Source organism: Tigriopus californicus, chromosome 4 (genome assembly GCF_007210705.1).
Source record: "Tigriopus californicus strain San Diego chromosome 4, Tcal_SD_v2.1, whole genome shotgun sequence".
Classification (NCBI taxonomy): Eukaryota; Metazoa; Arthropoda; class Copepoda; order Harpacticoida; family Harpacticidae; genus Tigriopus; species Tigriopus californicus.
In genome coordinates, this window is record NC_081443.1 from 11,270,677 (window position 1) to 11,285,524 (window position 14,848).

Here is a 14,848-nt window from a genome sequence, read left to right on the forward strand (position 1 = left end):
AAACAAACGATGTCAATTTTTAGGTCAAAAGTTAAGAAGTTGGAAAAAATCGAGAAGAAATGAAAAAGTTTTCCTCGTTTTGGATGTAGCAACTTGTCTCTGCTAGTTATGTTTGAACAAGTAAGGCATCTAAATTATGTGAAATTATTATCATATTTAACAATGTTTGTATAATGCCTATACACCATATCTTGTACGTATTTAATTTTTACGGCATGACATGACCAAGAGTTACAATTTCTGCTCATTTGAACATTGAGTTGGTAGTTCTCCTGTTTGCTCATCAAATTCGAGTATAATTCGACATACCTTCATTTCTTGACCATTGCAAAATTTTAACTATTAGATGAATAAGAAAATATCTTGGTTGATTCAAACCTGTTTCATTTTAGTTCTAACCTGACATAGCTATCCGGAACACTGAAATGTGAAATCCTCTTTCTTTTACATTTTGACATTGTTATTCTCCGCTAATCGATATTTTGGATGTAACACTGAAGACCTTTTATGTTGTCATTTCACATCTTCCTTGCTGAGTCATGGCCTGAAATTCCAACAGAACTAAACTCACTAATGGAGGCGCCATTTAATTCTTCTGCCGTGTGGAGAACTTATTTTCCAGACATTAAACTTAATATTGAGTGGATTTTTTAATTGATTAAATTTTTAGGATCTAAGAAGTTTTTTACTTTAAGGGATAACCTTCAAATCCTCCTCTTTTCTGTTTGAATTCCTTTGAACTGGCCTTGTCAAATGACAATGTTGCTTAATTTTTTCAGGGAGTAGTTTCTTGGGGAAATTAATGAAATTTTTGTCAAAGTTTCTAATCCTTATTCCACCATCTCTTGTAGATTCTCCAATGGTCCTTGCCCTGGAACGGGGAACAGAAATGGCACATGTTACACAGAGTGAGTTTGGCTTGTTTTTACTTGCAAATCTATGAAAAAATGGGTCCAGTTGCAAGCCTCTTGGATTATCTTCTCTTCCCTAAAAGTTGGATGTCAAACGACCGAGAGGATGTTTGGTTAAAAAGAAAAGCAAACTTGTTTTTACTTCAAACCCATTACTTACCCTAGGCCTTCCATTGTAATCCATTGTAATGCTTTGTCAGGCAATGTTCGATTTCCACACAAGTCAAAACATATATGGTCCAATTGTTTTTTTCCTTCAGTCATGTTGCAGGCATCGTTCGATTTCGTATTAATGCTGAGAAGAGTTCGGACTTGTGTGTCTCAACTGAATGAAGCGTTATATTTATGTTGAAAGTCAAAGCGGACTCAAAAAAATTCCATTGCCGTTTACCACGACTTTTGGAAGTTGTTACTTGTTTCAAGACTTTGTTTGCCATTTTTTGCTAGGTGCTTAGCAAACGTCTTTTTCAAACTGGCATTGCAATACTGTTTGGCTTGAAGATTAAATCCAATTAAAGTTAGCTAACAGTGAGTTATTTCGTCACCATAATTTTACGTTCATTTGCAACGATACTGTTTTTCATTTTTAGGACGGAATGCACTCAGAAGAACGGCGTTGCCGCTGGAACATGCGCATCTGGATATGGAATTTGCTGCACATGTAGGCTCACTTCGATTGAGCTTTGAAGCAGCAATTTCTAATGCAATTTTTTCGGAATTTATTTTAGTTTCGGCTACGTGTGGACAAACCTCTAGCGAGAATTGCACATACTTCGAATCTTCCAGTGTTCCAATTGGAGCTTGTCGGTTGAAAATTTGCAAGTGTAATGACAACATCTGCCAGGTCAGTTTGTCTCAAAAATCCTCGATGACTTTCAATCTAACGAAGCTAACGTTTTCTTTCAGCTCCGTCTGGATTTTAATTCCTTTGTGATTTCGGGACCGGTCACACTCTCTTCTTCAACTGGAAAAGCCATAAATGGTATCGTCACCGCAACTGGAACCAAAGATGTGAATTTAGCGACTCAGTGTTTAACTGATCGATTCTCAGTGACGAATCCAGGAAGTTCAAGCCCACCCACCATTTGTGGAACTAACACTGGGACCCATAGTAAGAAAAAAATGGGACTCAATAAGTAGACCTAAAAAAAAAGATTAAAGCTGAAAAAGAGCTATTGAATTTTTTCTTTCCTTTTTGGTCATATTTTCAACTACCTTTACTTGTTTTCATATTTCAGAACACTTTTAGCCGTTTGGCTATTTGGGTAATCATTGATTTCCTTCTTTTTCATTTTGATGCCATTTTTCACGGCCGTACTGCACGAATAATAGAAGCCCCAGTCAGATGGTTTTTTAGTCATTTCGTTAGTCAAATTCAATTCATTTTTTTATGCTTGGGAAGATAAGCAAATAAGAGAGCTGCAATTGAGGTAGCTCTACCTCCCATAATGGGTTGGATCCTACCAAAGACCCAAAACCATTTACGCGCCCTCAACATTAACACTAGGCTCCAGAAGAGAATGAATTGTTTACCATAACATCAATATCAATTAAAAATGTTTCCCAAGGTTCAGTATAGCAAGAAAGATTGCATCATCACTTTGAAATAAAATGAAGTGACTTAATGGATAAGCAAGTAAATCATGGTGTGTGCCAAGTAATTTGCAACAGAGAAAAAGTAAATCGCAACAAACATTACAAGTCACGTTTCTAATTTCAGTGTACGTGGATGCCAATGAAAACTGCAATGAATTAGCCTTCCAATTGGGTTCCTCGTCATCTGTAAATCGCCAATGGTCGATTAAGGTGAGTTCGAAAAGAAAGAAGTGGAAATAAGCTGACAATTTTTAGATGGAACGTTGAGGGAAACCCGTACGATAAGCGAGTAGTCAATTGTTTTGACAAGCCTGAACTTTAAGAGGGCTCAAAATTGTAAACCTATGCATTCATTACAATTTGACTCTAAAATCTGGTTAAGGAAAACGCTCATGGATACCTTTGAAGATCTACTGTAAAAGATACCTTTTGCACCTCCTTTAAATACAACACAGTCCCAATTTCTTGGTTTGTCGCAAGAATGTATTAATCCTGTAATTCTCAGAGAGCTTCTGTTTGCCGTTTTGGCATAAGCTCTTCCTGAAAATGCAATTAGAATCCCAATACTTTACACACAAATCTAAGAATATTTGCATTTCAGCCCGGGTCCCTTCACCCTGAGAGATAGCTGAGATAAAACACCTGAAGGTACCAAATTTGATTTAGAAACCTGCATGGTTCAGGTCTAAATGTATGTATGTATGTATGTATGTATGTATGTATGTATGTATGTATGTATGTATGTATTTTTATTTTTTCTTAAGTGTTAGTACACTTTTAATTACAAAAATTGTCGTTAGAATTAATTTGGCAAAGTTTTTACAAAGCATTTCATTTTTTTTTTGAACATGGCTGGGTCTGGTTCCCTCCTCGCCCTTTCTGGCATGGAGTTCCAAATTGAAGATGCTTTTAACTCAAACGCGTTGCTGGACGTTTTCGTTGGGTGAGGTCGAGTAAGTAAGGACGGTAGCTCCTGCTTGTCGCGTTTGCATTCCCAGTTCTCGATGTACGGGCACTAATTTATCGGATATGAAGGGGATATTTCGCGACATCGCTTTGAATGTTTCAAGGAGGAGAACCTCCGCGGTAATGTGTTTTATTGATGGAATGCCACTGTCTTTTATTAGGTCCTCGACAGAAATCATGTTGGCCCGAGTCTTGCCCAGCAGAAAGCGCATAACTCGGTTCAGGGTGATCTGGAGTTGCACCATGCCCTCCGTTTTCGGATCGTCGTTGCGTATTCGGCACGTACCATACACTGCCAGGCCGTACCTTAAGCTTGATATTATTAGTCCATGGACTACTGATTTTAACTTGTGTTTAGGCACTGTCTGGCTCAGGCGACCAAGGATGGCCAGTCGTTGCATTATTGTGATGTTCAGTTTTCGGAAATGAAGCTTGCTTGTTAAGTCACTGGATATTTCAAAACCGAGAGCACTCACAGAGGAGAGTGGTTTGAGATTGGTTCCGTTAACTGTGATTGGTTGTGGGTTTTGAGGTCGCACACTTAAAGCTTTTCCTGGGACGAACAGAAATTGTGTTTTTGACATGTTAGCGACTAACCAATTCGAGGCCATAAATCTCAAAACGGAGCCAAGCTAGAAGCCAATTTTGAGGGCTTTTTATTTCAAATATTTTCAGGTAATGAAATACACTGAAGCCTTTGGTAGTTGTTTCAAACTTTTCTTAATTAGTTTCATAATATTTTTTGTGTGTTTTTTTTCTTTATGTCTTTGCATTTGAGAATTTTTTGTGAACACCGCAAGTTGTGTTTTTCACTATATTTGGCTGCGCGTAACCAATTACTTAGTTTGGCTTTTGGGAGTGACGTCATCACAGTTTTTAGGAAGGTCATTGGAACGTTTGGGGCTTAATAGCGTTGTGTAGAGGAATTGGAAAACTATTCCAGGTCATTTATTATTGATATAACTCAATTGTTCAGCGAACATTTGATCTCATTTAAAACCATAAATTACTCATTACCGTACACAAAATATTTTTTTAAAGCTTAAAAAAGCAGTTTTGAACTTAGTTTATGAGCGTCAGACAGCCAGCTGTGGCTTAAAGATCCTTACACAAGTGGTAAAATAGACTTGAACAAAAAATCGGGAATCTTGTGACAATAAATCGTTTTTCTTTTACAGATTACCCAATATGCCTGTGACTTTGACAATTTGGCGCCCGAGGGATGCACTCAGTACCACTTTGGTTCCAATTCAGGCACAGTTAAAAATTACAACTATGATGGTGGTGCTCATTTGGCCAATCAAGAGCAAAAGATTTGCGTCAGGTAAGTGTAGTAAGGCCAATAGACTACCACAATCCCATTCTTCAGTGTCTGCCACTTATAGAATAACATTACTCTTTGAATCACGAATCGTGTTCAGCCGCCTTGGGTATGATGAAATCTGGGGGAAATTCAATTGAAAAATGAACCTATTGAGATTCAGCAATCTAAATTACAAAAATCAATGTCATCATGGTCATTCTCAGTTTTTGTTCTTGCAAGATTAACAATTAAGGCACTACAACTGGGTTGCCTGACTTTGGCCAAAAGCAGATTCAAATGTGCATTATGATTGATTTTTGGCCATATCTAATGATCAGGGCAAACAATGCAATTAAATTAGCAAAAATGCAGTCAAATATACAACAAAAATGCAGAAAAACGCAAAATCGCATTATGTTTAGCTCTATTTTTGCCTTCTTTCCTATGTGATCATTTTGAGTATAAGAGAGTATATATATATATATTGAGTAAAAGAATAGTGGAAAAAGGCGCAATGACAAGACCAGGCGCATGGCTGACTCCAACACCAGTCTAAGCCTGTATTTTGACCTTATTCTGATCATGTCGGAGAACTTAAAACTGCAATATTGGGCACTCATGGATAAGACCCTTTCATACAAACCCTCTACCTTTACTAAATGTTTGTAAAAGGTCTTATTTCTTTGTAAAAGTTTGCCGGACTGCCAAGGCTAAAAAGGTTAAGGTGCTTTGTGCTAGCAAATAAACATTGAATATGTGATTTGAACAAAACGAGGTTGTGTGAATGTGAAATTTTGAATTATTTTGCCACAGAACAAAGCAGAGCACAGGTGGTTAAGCATTGCAGCAACCATGTTGAGCCTACAAGTAATTTCCCTTAACTTAATAATTTGGCCATTTTTTGAAACATCTAAATATTAGCCCCAATATATTTTCAAAAGCTAAAGAAAAGTAATCTAAAATATCTACGAGGTTAGGAAATAGAAAAATGAGCAAGGTGTGTGAAAAAATCCTATTCTTAAGCACCAAAAATCATGTACTGGGTAAAAGAGGGAATATTTCTTCCAGTTATTATTAGTTTTTTTCCAAAAAGAAATTTCAAAACTTTATTTTTGGTTTTTTTGGGGAGGGTTAAGGTCAAACAAATTCTTGAGCGGGGACAAACATCGTAGACCTGAATTTCTTTCCACCCAATATTTCTGCAAAAATTCGCCTAGCAGCCGCAACCCGGCCAAATGACCCATTTCGCTTTTCCTTCTACCCGCGGTAAGAAAGGAATGGAAAAACACTAAACCTCTAAATTCATCCTTCATCGCTAGACCATATACAAAAATCCGGTTTGGACAAATAGACAATACTCACATCCCCATCATAGCGCATCTAAAATTAAAACGGTTTACGAACTTCTAGCCTTTGAACATCTACCATCATCCATCTATTACTTCCTTTTTTCCCTTAGACAAGAAAGCGGCAACTGCGAGACCTGCTATTTTCAAATCGAGAAAACGGACTTTCGCGTATCTGGCAAAACCTCAAAATCAACTGGATACACCGCGGTATGTTCTTGAAATGCTTCTTGAAAACTTTTGAACACTACAGATTGACGGGATACTAAAAGCGTAGAATAGCTTAGTAAATGTTGGATCTAGAATCAGCGTGCTTCTCTTAATTTTGGATCCAGCAATTCCTAAGCCTATTTTTGAGATGCATCATTGAATTTGGATTGCTATGCAGTCTCTAATCAGCTGTTTTTTGATATGTGATACAAAGCTTGTGTTGTCAGAATAGATAAAAAGCTGGTTCGGAGGTCGATACAAAATATCTTAGGGGGTGTTTCAAAGAAATTGAACCACCCGAAATTTATTGATGAAAATTGCATTTGGAACGTAATTGTTAAGCATGTTCATAGAATGTTAAGGTGCTCAGTTAAAAGGTTTGAAATATGTAGCAATGGGAAACTTTTGAACTGTTTGATTTATAAATGCCAAAATACCTAATCTAAAGTGATGAGAAATTCTGTCACTTGACTTAGTTTCAAACCAATGTCCCAGAATCTCGTTCGACTTCATTAGAAATATTTTTGGATCTCCAGAGTACGAGCTATAGTCTGCTGATCAATTATTTAAGCATTGTTTTGATTGACCAATCTTCTCTTAATAGAGATGGTCCGAGAAATGATGAATCGCAAAGCATATAAAGTTAATATGTAATGACGAGCTCTGATTTGTGTGCCATCAATATTCTTTTGATAGCATCATTGCACATCCAAACGAGTTTGGACATCTCAAAACTGGAGGCTGCCGTTACACCCATATATGTAAGATTCACGGCTGAAAATCCCGTAAAGCAAATCTATTTGTGTTTCAGCATATTTGCATGAATATTGCGACCAGTACTATTTTTCTTCACTCATAAATATTAGCGCCAGTCTCTGAACCAATCAAGAAAAGCAAAAACAGAAAGCGAGGTGATTTGTTAATTGTGCTTATGCTTTTTCAAAATATGTTATAGAAAACCCAGTGTTGTGGATATGGAAGCAAAGGAGACGATGTCAATGGGTATGATTGTGTGGTGATTCCGGGTGCGCTGAAACAAACAGACAAGCAGGACCCAGCCTTAGGCTCTCAATTTTGTGGGGGAATCCTGACAACCATTGACGCGGGGACAGACGGCAAAACTGTTTGTAGTAAGTATTAGCACATTTTAAAGGAAACAAAAACTGCGTTTTTACCCTCCGTTTCTTTCTAGCAAAACAACGTCCTTTTCACATCACTTTTCGTTCCGACCATTTTGAACACCCTGATGAGTCAAAAAAGATGATCACAGAAGGATTCCGATTGGCTTATACTCAAAAAAGCTGTTAGATGTCCTCTTGGAAACTGTGCTTGTCTGTTAAAATGAAAATCATGTGCATATTTTTTTTTATATTCTACTTTTCATCTATTTAGTTCCCTTGAGCCTGATTACTAATGAATAAATAACCAATCCCCATCGTTTTTACTTGTGAAGAATAGCATTATTCATTAACACTCTCGCAAGTAAATTCCCAGTAATCTGTTGTCAATTAGGAAAATGGGGATCAAGGACGACAATATTCTTCATATGATTGGCAACTCAAAACAGGAAGGTTCATAATCAAAAGCAGGATGCCTCGTTCTACACCACCATCCTTTTTTATACTTTACCTTTCACGTGGTGATGTGCAGGTTTCTGCTCACGCAGAAAACACGCACATTTTTGAGCTCACAATTTTGAACCAGAAAAGTCAATGGGTGATATTTTTTGCCATTAAAATTGGAACCCAAAATATCCAAATAAAACAACAGTACCAACAGTTCATTTCCTTTCATGGATTCAAGGCACCATCATAGTTTTACAATCGTTCAATAGAATATGGGGCTAGATACCGAAGGATCGAGGCTTGGTCCAAATGGTAAGGAGGAAGTCATATGAATAGATGAATTTTGAACTTTTATTATTCTGCTAAAAATAATTCAAACAAGCAGCCAAAGAAGAAGGTCCTCAATGGATCATGCAATATGGCCGTCATTTTCAACCATAGCATCTTCAAGGTTTTGTAGTCGTCGGAACGCCCCACCCAAATGGTTCGAAACTCAAATCCTTCCCCATTCATTTCTTGTTTCGGTTTTGCTATTTGAGTGAAAAAAGGCAAAATGAAAATACAACTGAACATACGAAATAAACATAAAAAAAGAGCGGGGGTTACATGATTGTTGTGTACGCTTCGTGACTGACTTGTATTTGACTAGTACGGTTTATATATACATGACTAGAATACATAACGTTGCGTGAGCATGAGCAGCATGCTCGTCACCGGGATATCACATCCAACACAATGATAGACTTCTAAATCTAAAAAACAGCAACATACAGATCAAGAAGGGAGTCGGAGTAAGGAGTAAATTTGTGACATTTGACCTAAACTTTTTAAATTCGAAATGACGACAATTGCAATTAAAAAAGTTATATCGTTTCAATAACAATTTTGATGAGTGTGAAAAAAGACCGTAATTGTTATGGCTAGGCCTTGGATACTGCAAGTGGTCTATGGATACTGTTCTCAATTCAATTAACCATCAGTGTAAATATCACTATTTGAGGAACATTTTTCCTTTTTTTGCCAATGCTGTATCAATAGCCTTTTTAGCAATAGACACTCAAAAAAACTTATTCAGCCCATATGATCCTTTTTGTCTTTGACATCGTTTTGAATAAAGATCGGCCATTCTAAACACCGGTGGCCATTTTTGACCACCTTCCAAAAAAATTCTGCCATATTTTGCTACTTTCTGCCATTTTCTGCCACTTGTGGCAGAAAATGGCAGAAATTCGATCAATCTCGATTTTTCCCATCGCTGTTTGTGATGGGTGGAAAATCCGGTCAAGACTTTTTTTCAGTTTCATTGACAATATTTACTTTAAATGGTACTTTTCTGCGCGTACCTAAACCTAAACCTAATAGGCTAAATGAAAATTTCTTGTTTGGTCTCACTCAATCTTGCCTTGGCCGATCTTGACGACATCCTCAAGATCTCTTTTACAGGTCACAGAAAATTGGCCCAGGTTCCGAGTTAAATATGTGACAATGATGACGAACATCTGTCATATGAAAGACGTTTGTGAAGGCAATGTGTATCGAAACAAGGGTCTTTGAAATTGTTTATTGTTTATTGTGGATACCACTCAAATCACCATGGGTGAGTATAAAGAGTATTGGTTATTATCAATATTGTAAAAAATTTATAAAAGAAGATGAAGGAAATGAAGAAGAGGAAGCAAGCCAGAGTACACTTCCTTTCACCAGTCACTAGTTGTCATCTGATATTTCTTTGGGCAATAATTCCCGCAAAACTCGTAGGTTTCCGACTTGTGTGTAGAACATAAGAGAGTTCCAGATTGGAATACTCCAAACAAAGAAAGAACTTTCTCTAGGTCGAGTCCGAAAGGGTGGTCGTCTGAGGTATAGGACCTCAGCTCTTCTTGTTTTGGCGACTCCATCATCCCTCAGATGGTCGAGAAAACGGGGCATTATTTTCTTTTCAATGATCATCGCACCATTCAAGGATCTTCCACATTAGAGTCGCATCAAAGCGATGCCGTCGGGTATCCAAGCCAACCATATCAAGATGCCGCAGCCGATTGGAATAGCTTAGATTTGTACAGAGAAATCTCGTAAACCTTTTCTGAACCGATTCAATGAGGAGAATGTCTTTTTTCAGGCAGGGATTCCAAATCTGAGAGCAGGACTCTAAACGAGGCCTGACATATGTGATAAAGAGACGGGTGAGAAGCCTAGGGTCCTTAGTTTTAAATTTCTGGCGTAGTGATCCACAGACTCTCCTCGCCTCAGCTGCAATCTGAGCACAATGATCCGAAAACTTGAGCTCACAATCAACGGTCACTCCAAGGTCCTTGTGTCTACGAACACACTGCAACGGTATATTGTCCATTTCGTAAAGTAAAGGAACATTAGCTTTGCCAAAGCGCATCACCTTCGTCTTGGAGGCATTGAATAGCATGGAGTTATCATTTGCCCAACACATAAACTCATCAATCTCTCTGATGATTCGGCTTAACTTTGTATTATCTTCAAATTTTTCTCACTTCAATCCAGTGTTGCCTTTTTTGTTAAAACCTCGCTTTCAAGTTACGTTGAACTCGGAGGGTACTTCCTTTTTCCACGTATTCTAATAACCTTGATTTTGCAAATTAATTTCATCCCATCAATTTCCACATTTCGTCCTTCTGGCTCATAGATAATTACATATTCTTGTTTTCTATGTTCCAGCTAAAATTATAGAAAATCAACTCAATTGTAACAATGCAGTCTCTCAAATACGTCGTGAAAATGCTGAGTTCATTGTATTAAGGTAAAAAAGTAAAGTAAGATGACGTGGAAATCCATTTTGTTTGTCAGGAATGATATGATGCCATAACATTCTTCCAGTTGTACTTTTACATGCTTTTATTGAATTTGGTAACATTTGAGGTCGGCGAGATTCGACAGGACTGTCGACAGACTACGGTCAAACCCTTCAATGTTGAGTAGGCATGCAACATTCAATCCGAAACAAAACCAAACTTCACAATTCTTAAAGGTTTATGCTTTAACGAATGTGTAAAAGAAATGACGTCGTCGAACACAGAGTCAGCTTTACTGGGATCTTCAGAATGGACAAACAAATAGTAGAACCTCATTAACATTGACATTAATTTTAACATTTGTTTTGTTGAAAGGCCAGCTTAAATCCAGTAGATCCTTTCAAACCAGCTTCATCTACGAATTCAAAATTGTCGGACAAGAAGAGAACGGAAAATGGCGTTTGAGAAGCTGAAAAGAAGGACAAGAAAAATGTTAACCTTTTATACTGAATGCCTGGATGTGATTCACTTACAACAAATGGTCTTATGAGTTGTCGTTGGCGACATTTCTCCCAAGAACAAACCACAAAATTGACTACCAGCATCAATGCCAGTTTTCATAACATTTTGAGCTCCTGGAATAACGAGGCAATCAAATCCAGACATGCCTGCCCCATCTTCGCCATAACCACAACACATGGAAGCCTGAAAAAAAGGTAGAATGGGAATAGACTTATATTATCCCAAGGGAATAGTCCTTTTCATTGCGGTAGACAACGCCCTCTACTTCATCTACGTAGGTGCGGACACGGACTTCTAGAAATATGGACTGCGAACGAGCTTCCCGCCAAATCGGCCTGCTCTTGGTCATAGCCACTGTGAGCCACTATTCGAATTAAATCAATATAATAAGAAACGTAGATCTCCTCAATTAATGGTAGGTCAATTTTATATCATTTACATGTTAAATCGATCGTTTCAAAGTTATGTTGTCAAAAGCTTATGTAGCTGACCAAGAGCAGGTCGAAAATTCAAATTTTATGTACTGTTTACTACATAACTTTGAACATGTCTCCTGAGTTCCCTAAACATAGATTTGAGCTCAAACTTGGCTGAGTTCATCTATTCAACAAGATCTTGTGGTCGTATGAAGTGCTTATTTGGAATAAGATGAGCGTTTTAGGAGATAGGATATTTTTGCTTCCGTTCGCAGTACATATCTCTAGAAGTCCGTGGTGCGGACAAGCAAACGTAGAAACGAGAGAACACGCTCTAAGATGCAAGATTTTATCAAGGGATACCGATTAGATGAACAATTTATTGCTGAAGTATTGTGGAGCAATGATAAACCCAATAACTCATCTGGGCGTCGTCTCAAATCCTCTATGGGTAAAGTTTCGAGCAATTAGGACATGTAAATAAGAATTAAAGAGGAAGCTACGTACTGTACNGGGTAAAGTTTCGAGCAATTAGGACATGTAAATAAGAATTAAAGAGGAAGCTACGTACTGTACGGCTGATAGTATAAGGATACTTCATCATTTCTAACAAAATAGTACATCACACAGGACTACTTCTCAAGTTCTTGAAGACTAACTTCAAAAACATAACTTTCTCTAAGGAAATTTAACGGAAGAAGATGACCACCAAAAGTCGCTCGTATGCTACAAGTTTGCAATACATGGTTTTATTTTTCAATTTGGAGATAACCATTGTTTATAATTTCATTTTTTTAGGATCTGAAACGTCTCTCAGAAGAGTCAGTGGTCTATTCATGATGTTGAATATATCAACAATAAATTCTTCAATGAAAAATACCTTGTTGAAATCAGGCATCTGAGAGCGTACTCTCGTGCTTTTACGTTTGATTGTCCGCAACGAGAGAAGGCAGAGGAGAATGAAAAGGAATACGTCCTTGATACAAGATCATTTTCAATTCAGCAAAGAATTCCACGGTCTATGCACATTTTTTTAGGGGATACGATTTCTTGCACACATCAGAAATTGATTTTGTAACGTTGCCTCCCAAATCATAAAAAGAGGCAATCAAAATTGAAGCTGTTAAGCGTCAATCTCCAAATAGTTTCTTGGGTGGGCTGAATTCCATCTTCAGTTATGAGCAGGGCTTGAGTAACGCCACAGGTAATGCGTGACTTTTTTTTCTTTTTTACACGAGGGAAAAACTGTTGTATTAAGATTTCCTCACCGACTTCATACAAAGTTCCGCCTCAAATCTAGTGACTTATTTACTACCGATGGGATCAAGATCACGGGAGTCTGTGAATAGGGTTATCAATTTACATTTTCGGAGACATATGACATTACAAATTCCATGACCAAAACATGTGTAAGTGAGCCTCAAAATGTAACCCTGATTTTCCTTTCCTCAAAGCGTGAAGTATTTTCCTTACGTTAACTTTTTTCAGGCCATGAAAAGGCAGATGAAAAATAAATGTTTGATGAAAGTGAAAAAGATTAAAACCAAACAATCCTTAATCCTTTACCGTTGTATATTTGTCAATACTTCTCGTCATATTTCCTAAACGTTAAAAATAGTATATAAAATGTTATTTTGACCCTTTCAGGCCATCATATTTTCTGCAAAAATACCGGTATATGTAAAAGTAACGTTAACAGGTTACTTTTTCTGCAAGTAACGGAAACGGTTGCGGGTCAAGCCCTGGTTATGAGAAACGTCTTTTAGAGGTGGTCTTTACGCCCTTGAAGTGTGACGTACATTTTGAGCATTTTGTGTACTCTGAAAAATAATCTGAATGATGCCGGGGATCTAAATATGAATGATAAAGGGTGAACAGATAGTCTGGGAATTGGATTTTAGATAAAACCGTGGTACTGAGGAGCTAGAGTTCAGGAAAATCGAACTATTAATTCCCATACAACTTAGTAGTGGTAAAACAGATCACATGCTAAATTGTACTCAAGTGCTAAGTGTTTGAAAATTGCAATTTGTGTTTTGTGTTTTAGGGTATGTAAGTTTCAATCTGTGCTAGAAATCCATAAGGCATAAAAATCAAAGTTGTTGCTGATGGTTTATTGAGTAAGAAATCTGCCAACAAATGTTAGGGTAGTTTCATTAAAACTTGAAAAGGCATTCTAACCACTGTGAGCTCCTTCATGTGCATATTTCAACTTACCCCAATGAACCCCATTGTATCAATCACGCTAGAGATTCCAAAGTCCGTTTCAGCCACAGGCGCATAACAAATTTGACATTGGCCTCGCTCTTGCCTAAAAAACAACGGATTATCAATGACCCTGACATTCATTGTTAGTGTTGGGCCAAGTCCTTTAATTTTTGATTGATGAACCCGTTCAAGTTCTGATGCGGTATTCGCGAGATGACTTTGGACGAAAGCCTGACAAAACGATTCAAAAGTCATGGAAGTAATATTAACATTGAGTTAAGCAAACGGATAAAAATCTATGACTTATTGCGAAAAAGATCAGCTTCTGAGCGTTTAAGTAAAAGTTTAGAAATAGAAAAAAGTCAGGGCATTGGACATAAAAATCCATGGCAAGTGGTTTTAACAAGTAATAAAACTAATAAAAAACTGGAAATGCCGACAAAACCAATAGCGTTTCCATGCTTACACACGAAGACTCTAAAACTTCATGGATCAGTATTGCAATAAACACTTCAAAAAAGGTCACCAGAGATTGCTAATGCCCTTCGCTGAATTGGAACTGAAAATCAGCCAAATTTTTCAAAGCGACGGTTTTCATCAAATTAATACTGATTCCGTGTTTTTAGCGCTGACTTATGTCAATTTATCAACGGAAACGATTATCTCAATGCGACAGTGCCTTCTGGTCTACCAAAAATATTCCCCATACCTGACTTTGTACCTTGAGAGCAAAGGAGACTTACCTAATGCAAACATTTTGCCTCTGATTCGCTAGATGTTGTTCATTCTGGTAATTGAAAGTCTGAATCGTTCCAGCGTTGAGACCATAGTAGTACTGGGTACAACCAGGTGGAGCCCGATTTTCGTCATCACAAGCCAATTGGACAATCTGAAGGCCAAACATTTCTTATGAGAACTCGAGAAAAAAGCTAAAACCTGAAAAGATCTTTTTAACTTTTTTTGCCATTTTTCCCGTTTAAAGCATGCTTGCTTTACCTGTTGCCATGGTTTGATCAAACCAACTCCCCCCCCCCCCAAAAAAA

The 14,848-nt window shown here is 37.5% G+C and overlaps 2 protein-coding genes across 2 annotated transcripts in view; one reads left to right on the forward strand and one right to left on the reverse strand.

The window, feature by feature from the left end:
- The first annotated feature begins 1,507 nt into the window (after positions 1-1,507).
- Positions 1,508-7,762, forward strand: LOC131879286 (uncharacterized). The gene is made up of 8 exons (XM_059225558.1): positions 1,508-1,572; positions 1,640-1,755; positions 1,818-2,022; positions 2,632-2,717; positions 4,652-4,797; positions 6,236-6,332; positions 7,288-7,462; positions 7,525-7,762. Coding segments are annotated over exons 3-8 (621 nt in total). The 5' UTR covers positions 1,508-1,572; positions 1,640-1,755; positions 1,818-2,021; the 3' UTR covers positions 7,641-7,762.
- A 3,171-nt stretch (positions 7,763-10,933) lies between these two features.
- Positions 10,934-14,848, reverse strand: part of LOC131879536 (uncharacterized) — an 8,955-nt gene continuing 5,040 nt past the window's right edge. Inside the window, exons 9-12 of the mRNA XM_059225889.1 lie at positions 14,549-14,694; positions 13,815-13,908; positions 11,193-11,364; positions 10,934-11,128 (exon numbers count right to left, since the gene is read on the reverse strand). Of these exons, the coding sequence (XP_059081872.1) occupies positions 11,013-11,128; positions 11,193-11,364; positions 13,815-13,908; positions 14,549-14,694 (528 nt within the window). The 3' untranslated portion in view covers positions 10,934-11,012. The remainder of the gene's footprint in view (positions 11,129-11,192; positions 11,365-13,814; positions 13,909-14,548; positions 14,695-14,848) is intronic.

Excerpts from the sequence above, each read along its gene's own strand:
- LOC131879286 (XM_059225558.1), top strand. Across the intron at positions 4,798-6,235 it reads GAGCAAAAGATTTGCGTCAG|ACAAGAAAGCGGCAACTGCG; the intron begins GTAAGTGTAGTA and ends TTTTTCCCTTAG. Across the intron at positions 6,333-7,287 it reads AATCAACTGGATACACCGCG|AAAACCCAGTGTTGTGGATA; the intron begins GTATGTTCTTGA and ends AATATGTTATAG.